At 36.6% G+C, this 19,835-nt stretch overlaps 2 protein-coding genes across 7 annotated transcripts in view; both read left to right on the top strand.

The window, feature by feature from the left end:
- LOC106886148 (zinc finger protein 148) overlaps window positions 1-11,378 on the top strand; it is a 34,549-nt gene extending 23,171 nt beyond the window's left edge. For 5 of the 6 annotated variants that reach the window (XM_014938864.1, XM_014938856.1, XM_014938873.1 and 2 more), the window contains 4 exons: window positions 2,199-2,322; window positions 2,999-3,082; window positions 8,932-9,050; window positions 9,368-11,378. In XM_014938864.1, the coding sequence (XP_014794350.1) occupies window positions 2,199-2,322; window positions 2,999-3,082; window positions 8,932-9,050; window positions 9,368-10,960 (1,920 nt within the window). In that variant the 3' untranslated portion in view covers window positions 10,961-11,378. The remainder of the gene's footprint in view (window positions 1-2,198; window positions 2,323-2,998; window positions 3,083-8,931; window positions 9,051-9,367) is intronic. The other variant, XM_014938865.1, reaches the window with a different exon arrangement.
- A 1,741-nt stretch (window positions 11,379-13,119) lies between these two features.
- LOC106886319 (zinc finger protein 148-like) lies at window positions 13,120-15,370 on the top strand. Its single transcript, XM_014939116.1, has 2 exons — window positions 13,120-13,315; window positions 13,633-15,370. The coding sequence occupies exons 1-2, from the start codon at window positions 13,229-13,231 to the stop codon at window positions 15,223-15,225; spliced, it is 1,680 nt and encodes a 559-aa protein (XP_014794602.1). The 5' UTR covers window positions 13,120-13,228; the 3' UTR covers window positions 15,226-15,370.
- Window positions 15,371-19,835: the final 4,465 nt, after the last annotated feature.

Here is a 19,835-nt window from a genome sequence, read left to right on the forward strand (position 1 = left end):
CAAGAAAAGCTCCAAAATCTCCTTTTTATTGGTCTTTGAGTGGAACCTCTCAGTCCTCCTCAAAGCACTGGCTGCACCTGTAGTATTCTTGGAAAGTTGAGAAATTGTTTCAGATTGGGTATGGAAGCAAGTTCCAAATCCTGTGCATCAAGATGCTTCTCCCTTGGACAGAAAAAGGAGATGTAGGTTGAGTACCTCCAGAGATCACTTCCATGGAAACATGGCAAGGTAGGAGAGGTGTGTCCCTCTTCCTACAGACAAGTACTTGCATGCTTCCTTTTTATCTCCCAATCTGTCAGCGTTAGCCTTTGGAGATGACAAAAGATTGAAAAATGTTCAGGAGAATCATTAAACAGGTTCTTTTTCAGTGTCTCTTCCCCTTTTTTCAAGGTTGTCAGATTAGAAAGGCAGAGAGAAGCTGAAGGACTGACATAGGTGAGAGCCTACTGCAGTTTAATTTAGTATTCCCAGAGTAATGGGATTGATTTTCCATCCAAATGGTAGCTGGGACTTTTATAAATGGAAGTCAATTACTGAAACATTTTAGACTTTATTTTATATTAATATAGCCATCATATAACTTAAAAGTCAATAGCTTTTATGAATCCTGGCTACTTTTCACTCTTCCATGCACACAAACACAGGCACACGCATACACACACGTGAACGCATACACGCATGCACACGCATAAGCTTTTTTTTTTTTGCTTTTATTAGGGAAACTGCATTGACAAAGTTAACTTTCTTCATTTAAGAAGTGGTACAATGGATGGATGCAGTAGAAGAGCCCAGGCTTAGGATAACTGTGAAATTAATTTCTGCACAATTATTTTAAAATTCCAATACGCTATGTGGCAAACATTTCATAACATGTATTTAAATTCATTTTAAGTAACCAGTCAGTGTTTCATTAGCTGTATGTTGTTACAGAACAGAGTTTTTATACTTGTCTGTATCTGTGACTTACTGGAGCTGTAACACACCGATCTGACACACGTATGAATGTGCTTGTCCTTCAGAGTGAATGCACAAGAATTTGTTAGCTTGAGACTTTCACTCTTTGCTGAGTTTTGATGGAGCAGAATTAAAAATTGTTTAAGTAGATCCCACAGTATTTGCTCCTGTTGCAGAGATACTATTTCAGTTGTTGACTCTCTCTTTCTCATCACTGTCATTATCATAAAACCTAAATCAATGTAGCTAATTACATTGCAGATGTGTTTCCCCAGCAGACTTTTAATTTTTGTTAATAACAAGGGACTAAACTGTTTTACTTAAGGTTACTTAAGCTCCTCTTTATTAGTTCTGTTTCCAGTTAAATAAGACTTTTGGAAATGTAATTTGTTTACTGGTTTTCTTATTCTCTTGCCAGAGATAATAGAGAGCTTGGGGTTTGTTTTTTTTAATTTTTGACAAATTAGAGAAAACCTGTGATGAGGCTTATTGAATAAGGTAGATATGGTGCTATTTTTTTTTCATTTATGTTTTTCGACTTTATATGAAAATAGCGGCTTTGTTTGACATCAAAGCAATTGAGTGTGGCAAGTTGAATTTGTCAAGGAGATGCTCTAATATGTATATTGAGTGAGCAATATTTTGTTGAGTGAAAAACTTGAAAGGGGAAAAGAATGATACTATTTTCTTGGTTGTTTGGCTTTGGGGTTTTGGTTTTTAAAGTAAAATTTTGCCTCTGAGACTATTGGTATTATGTAGATGTAGATAATTTGTATGACTATCCTGGATAAGTTTTAATGCCTTTTAGCAAACATTTACAGTCGTGATTTGAAAAAAGAATATAACTTTTTGCTTTTGCTTTAAAATGTGATTATCCATGGTTCAGTGCCCAGAGGTGGTTTGGTTACTTTGCGTCCTTTCCAACAGATGGACAAAGTAAACAGTAGCATATAAAGTGACTCAGCTGTGAATAGGGGAGCTCTAAGCTGATTTTCCATTAGCTGCTTTTGTCTCTGTCCTGCTGAAATATCTCTTAATGCACAAGGAGACGCAAGTTGGATTGGACAGCAATTGGAAATGTATCCTAAAAGCCTAACACGTAGCTCTGTAGAAATTAGCATTGTTTTACCTGAAATATTTAAATTTTCTGCATCGAAAAAATTAATGTTTTTTTTTTTTTTTTGTAGTTAATAAGACATCTTTAGAGGGTAGTGTGAGAACAAATTTTACTCTTTTTAAAATAGATCCTTACAATAAATGAGGATGGATCACTTGGTCTGAAAACCCACAAATCTCATGTTTGTGAGCATTGCAATGCTGCCTTTAGAACCAACTACCATTTACAGAGACATGTCTTCATTCATACAGGTACTGCTTGACTTCAAATTTGTCTTTTCTACTATATAAAGAGTTGTTTACTTATGTTAAAAATGTTTTCAGCTCTATGCGAATTTCAGTTTTATGAGTGTAGCTAACTTGGCATCTAAGCTTAGAGATTCCATGCACCAAAGTGTCAAAAGAATACCAGAAAAAAAAAAAAAAAATCAACATATGTTTAATAAACTGAAGACCTAACTGTTTACAAGGTTTCTTTTCTTTCTTTATCAGAAAGTAATGGGTTGACTTGTAGCCTAAGTGCCAAAATTGACCCCTTTGTAAAATGTGCTCCGGCTGCTTATTTGCCTGATGAGGTATCTCTCTGGTTCGGAGAAGTGAAAAAGGTACTTACTATTATAATAGCTTGCCAGTATCCTGAATGCAGTCTTATGCCAGCATCGTGATTGATCTTGTTCATGAGGAAATTACAACCATTTCAGATCACTCTTCCGTTCTAGTCTTAATGTGACTCTTAGGATCATGGAAAGAATTCTGCAGTTCATATACTTAGTAAGGCTAATGGTTTTTTTTTTTTGGTATTAGAGTATTTTTGGAATTCGCTCAGATGCTGGTTTTTTAATAGACTTTTTAATATTCCTCAAAAGTAGTTATCAAAACCAACAGTGTGTAGTTATTAACTCACGGATGTGGAATTATATTGTTCAAGGTGAAAAACCATTTCAGTGCAGTCAGTGCGACATGCGTTTCATACAGAAGTACCTGCTACAGAGGCATGAGAAGATTCATACTGGTGAGTATAGTGCCTTGAGTATCTTTACTGGCGTGCTTAAAAACTGTTTCCCCACTCAGGCAAGGTTTCTGGTAATAAGTATGCAGCCTTAAAACCCTGTTGTAGTTTGTTTTAACTTAACAGATGTCATAAAACTTTTAAAAACAAATCGGTTTTGTGCTTTCAACTTGCTCCATTTTTCCTTGGCTATAAAGTGAGTATAAACTCAAGTAAGCGGATCTGAAAGCAGTATTCTATAAATAACCCCCCGAGTAGCAAATCCTGAAGTCTGTGCTTTCATAAAACTCGAAAGTTTGTTAAGCAGTTCCATCTTTTGTTGTATCAAGTTAACTCAGGCAACAGGGACTTCCAAATTACATTTCAGTAGATTTATTCATTATTTATTAATTTTGGACTTTGGTGGAAAAGTGCCAGGACTAAAATGGCCAAAATGCCTAACCCCAAAGGTATTAGTATCAGCTTTACTTCTCACTTTTTTTTTTTTTTGGTGAAAGATTTAAATCAGAACTGGTTTAAAAATACGAGCCTTAGTTTAAAAATATGCAGTATAGGTCAAATAAGGCCCAAAGTTTTAAGCCAAAGAGAGTTAAAGTTTATACGTGTTTAGGTTTTTTTATCTTCTTGCACCGCACAAAACCACATTCTTGAACAGGTTTGGCTTAGTTGGGTTTTTGGCATTTTGGTGCATGGCCTTTCAATCCCTCTTTAAATATTTTGTAATATGGTCCCTTTGGACGAGATGCCAATTTCTCAGCCTCTTTTTCCGAAAAGCAGAGCTGGTGAATGTGCACAGTGTTTCTTGGCTGGAGCATTTAAATGGATATGAAAGCTACTAACACGCAGCGCAGTGTGTGCATGTGGAAGAGTTGAGAGGGAGGAAAAAAAAAAAAAACCCCTCTGCAAAATGAATTTTCAGAGCAGTGTACAGGGAGTTACATGCACAAATGCCCTGTTGTTTATGGGATTTTTGTATCCTAGGTTGCCATGAGTCCAGACTAAGTAGGTTTCCTTCAGCCAGTCAGCCACAGAAGAGTCCTCCATTCTTCTGTCCAGTGTCTTTGTTCTGCTCCTAGTCTTTCCTCTGGCTCTGAATTGGTGAACCATGCTGCCTTCACTTTCTGTAGATATTATTCTTGAAAAGAATGTTCATTCACTCTCTTCCATCTATCTGCCCGCTCTCCCTCTTCCCCCCCCCTCAAAAAAAAGGCAAAAATTTAAGTGCAGTCTCCACATTTTTCAGATTTTTTTTAAAAAAATGAGGACTATTCCCTGTACGTGGCTTTGAAAATGAGAGTCTGGGCGATATAGTTAATTAACACTTGACTGAAAATATTTTATAAATGGATGTAATTATCTTTTTAAATTGAACTTGTAGCTCTAATGAGAGTTCTGTGTTGATTGTAAGCTTTGGAGGGAGGGTGCGTGGTGGGGGGGGGTTGCAGGGTTTTTTTTGCCAGCTCTCACATGTACTGGTCTTTGTTTAGCAGAGCATAAGCTGCTGTTTAACAAATTAACCATATTGTTATCTGACTTTTTACATACCTATGTTTTCCTCCTTTCCTCAGCTTCCTGAGATATAATTTGGTTGTTTCTTAGGAAATTGAAGATGGGGATTGTGTTTAAATGGTTGAATTGGGTGTTTTCCTGGGTGACAACTAGTAGCTGGGTAAGAGAAAACATATAAGACCCAGCTTCCAGGAGTGGAAAAAGTTGGGTTTTTTAAGTCATTTAGTTAGTGAGTATTTGACTGCTGCTTAATTTTTGACTTGGCCCAGTCACTGTATAGCTGATAGGCATTCTGCACACCTGCCTGTGCTTTCACATCTATATGACAATAGTCCCTCCTGGGCCGTAGCTGTTTGTGTAGGGCTGCTCCATATTCAGGACTGCATAATTGAACCCATCCAGAAAAGCTGAATTTTCAGCTGGCTTCTCTCACCAGAAGGTGAGCAGTGGGTGTGTGTTTCACTTTGATGGAAGTAAAAGAAGGCTCTCTTTGTATTATTCATACTCTTTTAAGAAATATTCCTTATAAATTCAATATTGGGTTTTTTTTTCTTTTTATTTTGCTTTTTTTATCTCTCTGAATGACCGCTGTTAGCACCAGCTTTTGTACAGTCTTCAAAACACTGATGAAGAACAGGAAGTTTCTTACTTTTTTTAAAGATGTTTATCAATTTTTCCAGTTTATTTTATGCCAGTTGAAGATAGTGGTTACACTTAAAAGCCCCATTTTATGCCAGTTTCAAGCCATGAATTTACAGGTGCTCCAGTGTGATTTGAATTTGGTTCTCTGAACCACTCCTTCAAATGAAATGTTATGAGGGAGTTAGGAAGCAATCAATGAACAGCCTTATTCTGTGTAAATAATTAAATAGTTGCATCTAAAAGCAGACATTGCATTAAAAGAAAATTCACTTACTAGAAATAACTGTATGCAGAGGAGGGCAGCAGTGATAGAGCCCTGCTGCTAAACTTGTCACTAATGGTACAAGAAAATCACCATTCAGTTTGTAAGAGAAGGAAGAGTCACATACACAAATATTTTCATATTTTGAGTTTACTATGCTCATAAACATGCTGAATGTTCCAATGTCTGCTTTCTTTTTGCTTAGAGACGTGTTTATACACCTTACCCACTCATGCATTCATGTGTCCTAATTCCGAACCCCACCCTACTTACCATTTTAAACGCAAAAAAATGAGATTACTTTTAAAAAAAAAATAAAGCAACATTGGGGCTAACAATTCAAGCTCCTTATTATTCAGTCATGCTGCTTTTTTATTGCCTTCTTTGGTATTTTATAGTTTGTATTTTCTCTGTTTAGTTTTTAAAATGCCTGGGGTGTGGTATTTTATAGTTTGTATTATCTCTGTTTAGTTTTTAAAATGCCTGGGGTGTTATAATTGTTACAGCCTTCATACACATAGTATTTGTACTGCACTTTACAAATAATTCTATTGCTCAATTTTAATAGATTTCCAACACAAAACATAGGCTGTTTTCATAAATAATGCATTTAATTATTGTGTTGTATTTTTAAATTTTGACTTTTTTTTTCCTATATCTGATTCTTTCCCGCTCACCGAGACATTTCATAAAAATGTGTTGTAGATGCTCCCTACATTAGCAAAAGGTTATTATTAACGATCTCATCCATTTGCAATAGATCCTGTTTGAAAAGTACAGTAAGTTTTCAGAAGGCATCTGAAGTTTCAGGCTTCTGATAGGAAAAAATTATTGTAGGAAGCATATCTTCATATTAATTTTTAATCTTTTTCTAATATTATCTTCCTTATGAAGATTAAAGCAAGAATTAAGTCTAGTATCAGGTTCACAAAGGGTTTCTTAATCTTACTTCCAGAGTGTTCTGGAATTCTACTGCAAAAATATTATGTTCTGTGCTGTACTGAATAATTCCAGGGCAGGGTCCCCAAACTTTTCTTCCTGTTGAGGCATGGCCAGCAGTGCCTTCGTGTGTAGTCTCAAAGTCTCCCAAATAGCTGCTGCTGGTGGTGGTATCCTACAATGGAAAACCTCAGAAGCCCTGTTTGGCCCTATTTAAGCTTTGAAAAGGGAACAAATAGCCAGGAGAGTCTGCTGCCAGTAAATAGCCAGCTCCAGTAGACAAACATTAAGGAGCTCTGTGACCATTCACTTGCAGGAGTAGGTATAAGGCTGAAGGTAAGTCTATCATGAAGTGCTCTGCATTTGAGCCTTCCTGGGGTAGCAGGATGGCTCCTTAGAGGGCTCTTCAGAGCTAGAACAGGACTCAGCTGTCTTGCTTCTCTGACTGGGTTTGCCTTCTGCAAGGCTCAGGGTAGTTTTCATCTCAAACAGCTGCTCTAATAAAGTTTTAAGATGTGAAAGCAAACTTCCAGACAACATAAGGAGAGTAGTTCAAAGGGGCGACTTAAAAGGAACACAGAGTAGAATAGTGGAGCAGAATAGGGAAAGAAAACAGTAAGTAATAAGGATTAAATAGTTGTCTTTGGTAATGGAAGGGTTCCCGTGTATTCAACTAGAACACCACCACAGTAGTAAGGGTGTACTGATGGGTAAAGCAAACATGAAGAATGAAGCTGGAGTTTGAAAGTTGAGAGTTAGGCCAGAGAGGAGGATTTGCTTGTAGACAGTTTTAGAGAGAGTGATATGATAGGCATTATAATTTATAAAGGATGCTGAAAAAAGCAAGGAAAGGTAAAAGTTAGTCTCTGTCTAAATGTGAACGAAGAGTTAGGATACTGAGGTTGTGAGCCTCTAAAAGAAGAACTGATGGAAGCTGAAAGATCTTAAGAAAGGAGATAATTCGGTTTAGGAGAAAATAAATTGGAATAATTTCATCCAGGAAAGGGATTGGCTAAGAAGCCACATGGAGAAGTAAGAATTGATAATTGAAAATAGGGCATAGGCATACAAAGAGAGAGATTTAGAAATTACTTGGAATTAAGAAGGTTGAAAGGTTGAGCAAATTTGTGGGTGGTATTTTCCATTCTAGTTTCTATAAATACTGGCATCTTAAGGTACCCTGTTTCCGTTTGTAGAAGGATGTGGCTATATATCTCTATGCTAAATGGAAAATATGCACTCTATCAACATTTTAAATAATAAAATAAAATATATTAACATTTTAATAATTAATTATTACTAATAATTTTTAAAAATTAGTTAAAAAACAATTTTAAAGACTACCTCAGAAAAAGGAGGAATAGTCTGCATATTTCTGGATACAAAATGTAGATGGTTTATATCCCCCAGATCAGTGGAGTACAGTATCCAGAACAAAGAGGATGTTGACAGATGCTGCCAAGACAATTCCTGATCTCTGTGTCAGTTCAAAAGATTTCATAGTAAATACTAAGGGGAAAAGTCACTGTTTTTCAGGGTGAGTTCTATTAAATAATAGTGAATTTGTAAACGCAAACCTGACTTTCCAGTGCACTTGGAATTTTGGGGTTTTGTCAGAGAAACCTAGAAAATAAAATCAGAGGGAAGCTGTAAGGCAGAAGTTAAAAGAAATATAGAGTTACTACATGTTCTGAAAGGATCATCGCAGGGCTTCTTTGAGACAAAAAATAAGGGGAGAACTGAAGATGAATTCAGGGCAATGAATATTGTCTGAACAAATATTTAATGAAAGTAAACACCGAAACAAACAAACACAACAGCCAAACAGAAAAACTTGTGCGTTTGCCAGCGTCAGTTCAGCTGCAGGGGTTTCTTGTTTTCAGCTTAATTTCTTAAATAAAATCTTTTAAAATGAATTAATTATTTTGAAAAACTAAAATAAAATAAATAAATGTGGATTCTAACCAAAATTTTAGGGTTTTTTTTCAGGTTTGTTTCAGTTACAAATACAGATCGGGGGGAAATACAGAAAATACAGAGTCCCCTACAAAAATTTTAAATTAAAAGCTTGGAAATGCATAATTCTCTTCTAGAAGGGATGGGTTTGAGTTAAATGAGTTGGTGAGAGAACTGAGGTATTTTTATACAATCCTCTATCCTTAAAAAATTATGTAGCAGCAGTTTAGGAAAGCTATCTTTGTAGTTCTTCATTTGCTAGGTTTGAGGCAGATATCTGCACCTACATTAAAAAGAGAGGGAGAGAACTTGGTTTTAAAGGTTTTTAGTGTAAAAGCTTACAATAATTTTGAAGCATCAGTTACTGAGTCCTGGGAAAAGAGTGAAGTGAGCAAGCCCTATGTTATTTTTCAATAGCAACAGACTAAGACCTCTTCTTTATTACTGGTAATAGTGAATGTATTATTTGACCTGGTAATTGTATGGAAGGACATTGATTTATTTATTTTTTTTTAGATTAATATTGCTACATGTTTTTTATCAGGTGAGAAGCCATTTCGTTGTGATGAATGTGGTATGAGGTTTATTCAGAAATATCACATGGAAAGGCACAAAAGAACTCACAGTGGAGAGAAGCCTTACCAGTGTGAATATTGTTTGCAGGTAAGATGACTTAGTGAGATCTTTTGCAATTAAAAAAACAAAACACCAGTCAACTCCCAAGCAGTACAGATTGGACTTTTTCTGGGTGTTGTAATCGTGTGCATCCAAATAAATGTATAAAGAATGTTTTTTCTGTTAAGGTGGGTGGCCTTGGTTCACTCTCTGCGCTTGATTTTATTGATTATATATTGTTTGACACTTCACTAGAAGTCGGTAAAGCGGATGAATTGTCAAGTAAATTTGATAGAATGAAAGATTTCTTTTCTTTCTGCTAATATATTTATTATTTCTATAATACTAATACAAATCTTTTGCAGTTTTTCTCCAGGACTGATCGGGTGCTGAAACATAAACGTATGTGCCATGAGAACCGCGACAAGAAACCGAATAGAAGCGTCACCAAAGTTGGCTTTTTGCCATCGGAGGAAGATTCTGGTTTCTCGATGCCTATGAAAGACAGCTCCTTGCCAAAGAAAAAAAGGCAGAAATCAGAGAAAATGAAGTCTGGCGATAAGGATAGCACAGATAAATCAGACCAGAAGAAGGACAAAAACGACTATTTGCCTTTGTACTCTTCTAGCACTAAAGTAAAAGATGAGTATATGGTAGCGGAATATGCCGTTGAGATGCCACATTCTTCGGTCAGTGGGACGCACTTAGAAGAAGCAAATTCTGGAGAGATACACCCACCCAAGCTCGTTCTCAAAAAAGTTAACAGCAAGAGGAGTCTGAAACAGCCACTTGAGCAAAGTCAAACCATTTCACCTTTATCCACGTATGAGGACAACAAGGTTTCCAAGTATGCCTTTGATCTTGTGGATAAGCAGAGTTTACTGGACTCTGAAGGTAATGCTGACATTGATCAAGTTGACACGTTACAGGAAGGGCCCAGTAAACCTGTACACAGCAGCACTAATTACGATGATGCAATGCAATTTTTAAAGAAAAAGAGGTATCTACAAGCAGCTAGTAATAGCAGTAGAGAATATGCCTTGAATGTAAGTACCATAGCATCTCAACCTTCAGTAACGCAGGCAGCTGTGGCCAGCGTCATTGATGAAACTGCTACAGCCTCAATATTGGACACACAGGCACTGAATGTTGAAATGAAAGGTAACCATGACAAAAATGTCATTCCAGATGAGGTACTGCAAACTCTGTTAGATCATTATTCGCACAAGGCTAATGGACAGCATGAGATATCTTTCAGTGTGGCTGACACTGAGGTGACCTCCAGTATATCAATCAATTCTTCTGAAGTATCTGAGGTCACCCAATCTGAGACAGTTGGCACAAGCTCTCAAGCTTCCTCATCAGATAAAGCTAGTATGTTACAAGAATATTCAAAGTTTTTACAACAAGCTTTGGACAGAACTAGCCAAAATGATGCCTATTTGAACAACCCGAGCCTTAATTTTGTGACTGATAACCAGACTCTTACAACCCAGCCAGCATTTCCTTCCATGGAGAAGGTCTACACGTCTATACCCGTCAATAGCTTTCGATCGGGAATGAGCTCTCCATTAAGAACAACTCCAGACAAGTCTCATTTTGGACTAATGGTTACTGATTCGCAGCACCCTTTTCCCTTTTCAGGTGACGAGGCAAATCATTCTTCTTCCTCCTCTACACAGGACTTCTTAGATCAAGTAACTTCTCAGAAGAAAGCAGAGGCGCAGCCTGTTCATCAAGCATATCAAATTAGCTCCTTTGAGCAGCCCTTTAGAGCTCAGTTCCATGGGGCAAGAGCTGGAATGTCATCTCAGTTTAGCACTGCCAATGGACAGGTGAACCTCCGGGGACCAGGGACAAGTGCTGATTTCCCAGAATTTCCCTTGGTGAATGTAAACGATAGCAGGGCGGGGATGACTTCTTCACCTGATGCCACAACGGGCCAGACTTTTGGCTAAGAAATCTTTGTACATAATACTGGCACTTTAGAACACATTTGTCAAAAGAGGGTTGCTCTGTATAAGATGGAGTTCTGTACAGCTTTTAAGAGCGCTATGTTAAAACAAAAGTAAGCTGATATTAGCAAGACCAATAACTGCTTCTTTCTTTTGTTGGTTTTTTTTTTTTGTTTTTTTTTTTGTTTGGGTTAGTCACCAGTCATTGCATTGAACTGCCTGATGTTGGTGCCCTGATCAAAGGCAGTTTATTATTCACTTGTTTGAATCCAGAAAATATTTTACCTTTTATGAAATTTAAAATAAACAAAATCCCCAGGTAAGACTTTTCCCCCAGGATTGTTTCCTTACTGGTTTCCTTGTATGCTTTGGGAGGACAGTTTATTGTCTGATACTATTCATATTGTCATTTCTAAGCTTGTCAGCGTAGTCATTGCTCTTCAGCAGGGAAAACATGAAGAATGAAGCTGGAGTTTGAAAGTTGAGAGTTAGGCCAGAGAGGAGGATTTGCTTGTAGACAGTTTTAGAGAGAGTGATATGATAGGCATTATAATTTATAAAGGATGCTGAAAAAAGCAAGAAACGGTAAAAGTTAGTCTCTGTCTAAATGTGAACGAAGAGTTAGGATACTGAGGTTGTGAGCCTCTAAAAGAAGAACTGATGGAAGCTGAAAGATCTTAAGAAAGGAGATAATTTGGTTTAGGAGAAAATAAATTGGAATAATTTCATCCAAGAAAGGGATTGGCTAAGAAGCCACATGGAGAAGTAAGAATTGATAATTGAAAATAGGGCATAGGCATACAAAGAGAGAGATTTAGAAATTACTTGGAATTAAGAAGGTTGAAAGGTTGAGCAAATTTGTGGGTGGTATTTTCCATTCTAGTTTCTATAAATACTGGCATCTTAAGGTACCCTGTTTCCGTTTGTAGAAGGATGTGGCTATATATCTCTATGCTAAATGGAAAATATGCACTCTATCAACATTTTAAATAATAAAATAAAATATATTAACATTTTAATAATTCATTATTACTAATAATTTTAAAAAATTAGTTAAAAAACAATTTTAAAGGCTAAAACTACCTCAGAAAAAATAAGAATAGTCTGCATTTTTCTGGAAACAAAAGGTGGATGGTTTATATCCCCCAGATCAGTGGAGTACAGTATCCAGAACAAAGAGGATGTTGACAGATGCTGCCAAGACAATTCCTGATCTCTGTGTCAGTTCAAAAGATTTCATAGTAAATACTAAGGGGAAAAGTCACTGTTTTTCAGGGTGAGTTCTATTAAATAATAGTGAATTTGTAAACGCAAACCTGACTTTCCAGTGCACTTGGAATTTTGGGGTTTTGTCAGAGAAACCTAGAAAATAAAATCAGAGGGAAGCTGTAAGGCAGAAGTTAAAAGAAATATAGAGTTACTACATGTTCTGAAAGGATCATTGCAGGGCTTCTTTGAGACAAAAAATAAGGGGAGAACTGAAGATGAATTCAGGGCAATGAATATTGTCTGAACAAATATTTAATGAAAGTAAACACCGAAACAAACAAACACAACAGCCAAACAGAAAAACTTGTGCGTTTGCCAGCGTCAGTTCAGCTGCAGGGGTTTCTTGTTTTCAGCTTAATTTCTTAAATAAAATCTTTTAAAATGAATTAATTATTTTGAAAAACTAAAATAAAATAAATAAATGTGGATTCTAACCAAAATTTTAGGGTTTTTTTTCAGGTTTGTTTCAGTTACAAATACAGATCGGGGGGAAATACAGAAAATACAGAGTCCCCTACAAAAATTTTAAATTAAAAGCTTGGAAATGCATAATTCTCTTCTAGAAGGGATGGGTTTGAGTTAAATGAGTTGGTGAGAGAACTGAGGTATTTTTATACAATCCTCTATCCTTAAAAAATTATGTAGCAGCAGTTTAGGAAAGCTATCTTTGTAGTTCTTCATTTGCTAGGTTTGAGGCAGATATCTGCACCTACATTAAAAAGAGAGGGAGAGAACTTGGTTTTAAAGATTTTTAGTGTAAAAGCTTACAATAATTTTGAAGCATCAGTTACTGAGTCCTGGGAAAAGAGTGAAGTGAGCAAGCCCTATGTTATTTTTCAATAGCAACAGACTAAGACCTCTTCTTTATTACTGGTAATAGTGAATGTATTATTTGACCTGGTAATTGTATGGAAGGACATTGATTTATTTATTTTTTTTTAGATTAATATTGCTACATGTTTTTTATCAGGTGAGAAGCCATTTCGTTGTGATGAATGTGGTATGAGGTTTATTCAGAAATATCACATGGAAAGGCACAAAAGAACTCACAGTGGAGAGAAGCCTTACCAGTGTGAATATTGTTTGCAGGTAAGATGACTTAGTGAGATCTTTTGCAATTAAAAAAACAAAACACCAGTCAACTCCCAAGCAGTACAGATTGGACTTTTTCTGGGTGTTGTAATCGTGTGCATCCAAATAAATGTATAAAGAATGTTTTTTCTGTTAAGGTGGGTGGCCTTGGTTCACTCTCTGCGCTTGATTTTATTGATTATATATTGTTTGACACTTCACTAGAAGTCGGTAAAGTGGATGAATTGTCAAGTAAATTTGATAGAATGAAAGATTTCTTTTCTTTCTGCTAATATATTTATTATTTCTATAATACTAATACAAATCTTTTGCAGTTTTTCTCCAGGACTGATCGGGTGCTGAAACATAAACGTATGTGCCATGAGAACCGCGACAAGAAACCGAATAGAAGCGTCACCAAAGTTGGCTTTTTGCCATCGGAGGAAGATTCTGGTTTCTCGATGCCTATGAAAGACAGCTCCTTGCCAAAGAAAAAAAGGCAGAAATCAGAGAAAATGAAGTCTGGCGATAAGGATAGCACAGATAAATCAGACCAGAAGAAGGACAAAAACGACTATTTGCCTTTGTACTCTTCTAGCACTAAAGTAAAAGATGAGTATATGGTAGCGGAATATGCCGTTGAGATGCCACATTCTTCGGTCAGTGGGACGCACTTAGAAGAAGCAAATTCTGGAGAGATACACCCACCCAAGCTCGTTCTCAAAAAAGTTAACAGCAAGAGGAGTCTGAAACAGCCACTTGAGCAAAGTCAAACCATTTCACCTTTATCCACGTATGAGGACAACAAGGTTTCCAAGTATGCCTTTGATCTTGTGGATAAGCAGAGTTTACTGGACTCTGAAGGTAATGCTGACATTGATCAAGTTGACACGTTACAGGAAGGGCCCAGTAAACCTGTACACAGCAGCACTAATTACGATGATGCAATGCAATTTTTAAAGAAAAAGAGGTATCTACAAGCAGCTAGTAATAGCAGTAGAGAATATGCCTTGAATGTAAGTACCATAGCATCTCAACCTTCAGTAACGCAGGCAGCTGTGGCCAGCGTCATTGATGAAACTGCTACAGCCTCAATATTGGACACACAGGCACTGAATGTTGAAATGAAAGGTAACCATGACAAAAATGTCATTCCAGATGAGGTACTGCAAACTCTGTTAGATCATTATTCGCACAAGGCTAATGGACAGCATGAGATATCTTTCAGTGTGGCTGACACTGAGGTGACCTCCAGTATATCAATCAATTCTTCTGAAGTATCTGAGGTCACCCAATCTGAGACAGTTGGCACAAGCTCTCAAGCTTCCTCATCAGATAAAGCTAGTATGTTACAAGAATATTCAAAGTTTTTACAACAAGCTTTGGACAGAACTAGCCAAAATGATGCCTATTTGAACAACCCGAGCCTTAATTTTGTGACTGATAACCAGACTCTTACAACCCAGCCAGCATTTCCTTCCATGGAGAAGGTCTACACGTCTATACCCGTCAATAGCTTTCGATCGGGAATGAGCTCTCCATTAAGAACAACTCCAGACAAGTCTCATTTTGGACTAATGGTTACTGATTCGCAGCACCCTTTTCCCTTTTCAGGTGACGAGGCAAATCATTCTTCTTCCTCCTCTACACAGGACTTCTTAGATCAAGTAACTTCTCAGAAGAAAGCAGAGGCGCAGCCTGTTCATCAAGCATATCAAATTAGCTCCTTTGAGCAGCCCTTTAGAGCTCAGTTCCATGGGGCAAGAGCTGGAATGTCATCTCAGTTTAGCACTGCCAATGGACAGGTGAACCTCCGGGGACCAGGGACAAGTGCTGATTTCCCAGAATTTCCCTTGGTGAATGTAAACGATAGCAGGGCGGGGATGACTTCTTCACCTGATGCCACAACGGGCCAGACTTTTGGCTAAGAAATCTTTGTACATAATACTGGCACTTTAGAACACATTTGTCAAAAGAGGGTTGCTCTGTATAAGATGGAGTTCTGTACAGCTTTTAAGAGCGCTATGTTAAAACAAAAGTAAGCTGATATTAGCAAGACCAATAACTGCTTCTTTCTTTTGTTGGTTTTTTTTTTTGTTTTTTTTTTTTTTTTTTTTTTTTTTTTTTTTTTTTTTTTTTTTTTTTTTTTTTTTTTTTTTTTTGTTTGGGTTAGTCACCAGTCATTGCATTGAACTGCCTGATGTTGGTGCCCTGATCAAAGGCAGTTTATTATTCACTTGTTTGAATCCAGAAAATATTTTACCTTTTATGAAATTTAAAATAAACAAAATCCCCAGGTAAGACTTTTCCCCCAGGATTGTTTCCTTACTGGTTTCCTTGTATGCTTTGGGAGGACAGTTTATTGTCTGATACTATTCATATTGTCATTTCTAAGCTTGTCAGCGTAGTCATTGCTCTTCAGCAGGGAATTGACATAAACACATAGAATAAACAAGAAGTTTCCAAGTCAAGCAAATACTGCTTTAAAATACGGAATTTTCTAGAAAAAAAAAAATCTTTCTTCCATCTCTCTCAAAAAATAATTTTAGACCATGTGCCCTTTATTTCTGCTTTGCATTACCTTGAGTTGTGTTTGGTGGAAAAAATGAATTCTGAAAGACTAACTCTACTATTTAAAAGTCTAATTAATTTAAAATACTTTAAACATTTTTTAAGCAAAATGCCTAACTGCTAAAGCCTTTACTTCATTCCTGAAGTAATGTGTATTTCTTTGTACAGCTGAATCTAGATGTAACTTTTTAATGAATTTTTCATACGCAGATATCAAGATTTTGAAGTTTTAGTTAAAATACTCTGTAGATGACATTCCCAGTTGCATAATGCTTTACACAAAGTGTGTATTCCAAGATTCAAAAGCTTAATTGTACCTTCCCCTACATACTCAGAACGATTAACATAGAGCACTTAGTCGACTTGATATTTTTTGATTTCTCAAAAAAATAAAGCCATTTTTAGATATTTTTTTCCTAGGTTTGATACGGTTTCATCATTTTCATCTCATACAGCTCCAATTATTCTTTCCAGCATGCATTGAAATTGGCTATTAGCTTCTGTAAAAACGGGTTTAATTCTCTGTCTCAAATTTTGACAGTTCAGATCGTTAAATTTATTGAAGTATCCCCAAAAGCTGAAAAAGTGGGCATTCAGATTCCCTTTTTACTGTTTGCTTAGTGAAAGTCGTTACGATTTTACCAACCAAACCCGCTGAGTAATGTTAGTGAACAGGATTTCTTTTTCCAGCGTAGGCGAGTGATCAGAAGTTTTCGTTGCATTTCACAGTATAAATAAACTACAAAGTTTATCCCTGTACCATGAATATGTTTTTTTGAATAGTACTTTGTCTTTGAAGTATGCAGTATGGTACGATAAATAGTTCTGTGTGCATTTTTAAGGTGGTAAGATTTGAGTAGCATAACTATTGTGTAGTTTAAGTTAACAAGTTACAGATTTTTGAACTGTATGTTCATTCTATTGCACCTTCCCCTAAAGGGACACTGTCTGGTAGTTTAAGGCAGTTTAAGCCTAATGTAGGCTGATTAACCAGGGAAAAACACACACACATACACACACACGTGTGTGTATATATATAGGTATGTATGTATGTATATGTTTTGTGGGGTTTTGTTTTCTTTTTTTAAATAGGATTACATACATCCTTTTACAGCACTATTGGTGGCAAATATCTCTCAGATGAAGCCATCAGCCAGGAGAAAGAACTGCGTCTCAAGGGACTAAAATATATCCTGTCTTTTAAGACAGGACTTGAGCAGGACATAGAACTGTTCCTGTCTCTTCCCAAAGCAGTAGCAATATTTTTCTTAATTTTTGTTACTAGGAAACTGTTGGCACTCTGTCTCTTTCCCCTTACGGTATCACTATTATAGCACTAACTTTACTTGGTACAGTTGAGGGAGAAAGTGCATTTGTTGTCCGTGGCTTGCTTCTTATATTGACAAGAAATACAATTTATGTAAACTTCTTTCTTACTACTTTTGTATAAGGAAACAGGTTCTATTTTGATTCATTGGCCTTGTGTATAACATAGAGAAGTGTTTCAGTGTGCTGTCACTTACCAGTAATTTTGTCTGAATATTTGGCCCTGAGTTAAGAAGAATGAGCATCAGGGGAGAATAGTAAATTCCTTCTGGATTATTAATGACACATGTAAACAAATTTCTCTGAAAGAATGTTTTAAAACTGATTCATGCCTCTATTTTTCTTCGTTTATGGCCAGATTGTTTGTTTTTTTTACTTTCTTTTTGACATTCTGGTTTGCAGAGACACAGTACTTCTGGCCCCTATATCCCAGGCAGCCACCTCTTGTAACGCAGGTTTTGCTTTCAGTGTTTCATTTCCCCGAATAATACCGTGTTCTCGTGGTCTGATTTCCTGTTGTTGCACGTAGGCGGCCATTAGTAGTACTACTTGTTAAAGACAACAAGCAGTAAAAGCCAAAATAAAATAAAAGGGCTAGATTATTACTGCACTTCTCTGGCCCCATAGCAAGGTAAGAGGAATAAAGTCTGTTTCTCTCGAAGGAGATTGAGTCGGCTTTATTTTAAAAAGTTAAACTGCATTGATAACTCTTCTCTGAGAAGGTGATTGAGGAGTAGAAGGGAGCAGTTCTTGGTCCTTGCCACCTTCACGCTCAGGAGTCACTGCTTGGGTGTTGTGCTGTTGTACAGAGTGAAGGAACTTGCTCTTCCCCGGAGCAAAGTGGGAATTGGATAAAGAACTGTTATTCCTTATGTCTCATCTCGTTCCTTTAGTCTCCTGCTGAGCCATTACAGCTGTTCCCTGTGCCTTAGGACAGGTTGTGAGGTCTCTGTCTAGCCCACGGGGACTATCTCCTACGGTGCTTCCACATGTACAATTAAAATGGTGGTGTGAGCAGTTCATCCCCTGATGCTGAAAGTTTTCTGTACTGGAGGAGTTCACTATGATTTCCCGAGTACATGCCCTTTTATTCTGGAATAAGTGTGTTTGTAGTTCTGGGAGGTTTAACTAGATAAAAAGCTCTAGCTTGTTTAATAATTACATTATTTAATAACATTTTCCACTGCTCATGTTTTGCTGCTTTTAATCTGCTGCAGCTGCACACCTTTCATTTTCATCCGGTCAGCGCTTGTTTTTTTTTTACTTTTCTGTGTATGTCTGCAAAAAAGCAACTTTGGTTTTCTGTTCTGGTCTTGTCCTGATACTGTTCAGTGGGTCAGTGTAGGGCTCGGGTGAGCATTAATATTCCACAGAGCTCACAACAGACGTTTTTACTTAAAGGTCATGCAAGCACTGAATGTGTATGTGTGTGTGTGTAAGGTGGAATTTTTTGGGGATATCTCCTAGTGATAGAGCAAGGATGTTTTTAAAACTAGAGGGAATTGGTGACATTTTATTACCAAATTATATATATATGCACAATACGTGTGTATATGTATATAAGCACATATGAATAGGCCATATTTTGGTCCTAAATTACTTGACAGTGTCCCTTTTAGCATGAATCCTTTGATATGTTTTACCATTAGTATAACAGACAATGAAGGAATCAGCTTGTAATGGTATACTAATAGGCATTTACATTTTCTTCATTTGATTTGAGAATGAATTAATCATAAATTACAAGGTTTGGGGAGAAGGATTAACCATGTGTATTGCTGTATGTCGGTTTACGAATAACAACGTAAACAATTTAAATTGGATGATAAAAGAACTATGTTTATGATCTCGTGTCTCCTAGTGTTGTCTTTAGGAAAATTGTGTTTCAAGAAGAAAATAGGACAAGGAAGTATTCATGTGAAATAACAGTTGTATTATTTTTATATTGTACTTGTCAATTTTTTTGATGATAGGAGCTTTTCCATTGTTAATTGAGAAGTACAGTAAAATCTTGCTAATTCGCTGACCGCTAATCAGAACATCCGATAGGTTTATACGTCCCCGATGGTCTCTTCCCCACCTCTCTGCAATGGTCTAAAAAGTAACTGTAGTGAGGTCTCCTATTAGTAATACTGTACTACTTCACCCAGGTATACTGCAGAATCGACACGAGTATACTGGGAGGTAGACGAAGTATTGAAAACTAAATTACAGTTGTCAAAATAAATGAACAAAGTACCTTTTGTGACGTGACATCCTTGCTTTTATTGCCTGCTTCACTATTTTCAAAATTGTCATTTGTAAAGGGTTTCTAAGGCATTGCTGCGAATTATTGGGGTTCTACTGTAACTTTTGGAGTTTAAAGTATTCATGTTCTCCTATGAAAACTTTCCACCTGGACAGATACACTATATTCCATGCTTGTTCAGAATATTTTTATAGTATTTGTATCATATGTAGTAACTATTTGAAATGAACCAGAATATTTGGATGAATCCACTCTGAATTTTGCAGCATTGGATTACTTTCTGTATGTATATTTGCTAACTAAATTTTCTTGCCTTTGAGAGCTTTGATTTTTTTATTCTTCTTTGCTTGCTTGTTTTAATACCATTACAAATTACAGGGAAAATCCTAATAC

Source organism: Calidris pugnax, unplaced genomic scaffold (assembly GCF_001431845.1).
Source record: "Calidris pugnax isolate Ruff unplaced genomic scaffold, ASM143184v1 scaffold21, whole genome shotgun sequence".
Classification (NCBI taxonomy): Eukaryota; Metazoa; Chordata; class Aves; order Charadriiformes; family Scolopacidae; genus Calidris; species Calidris pugnax.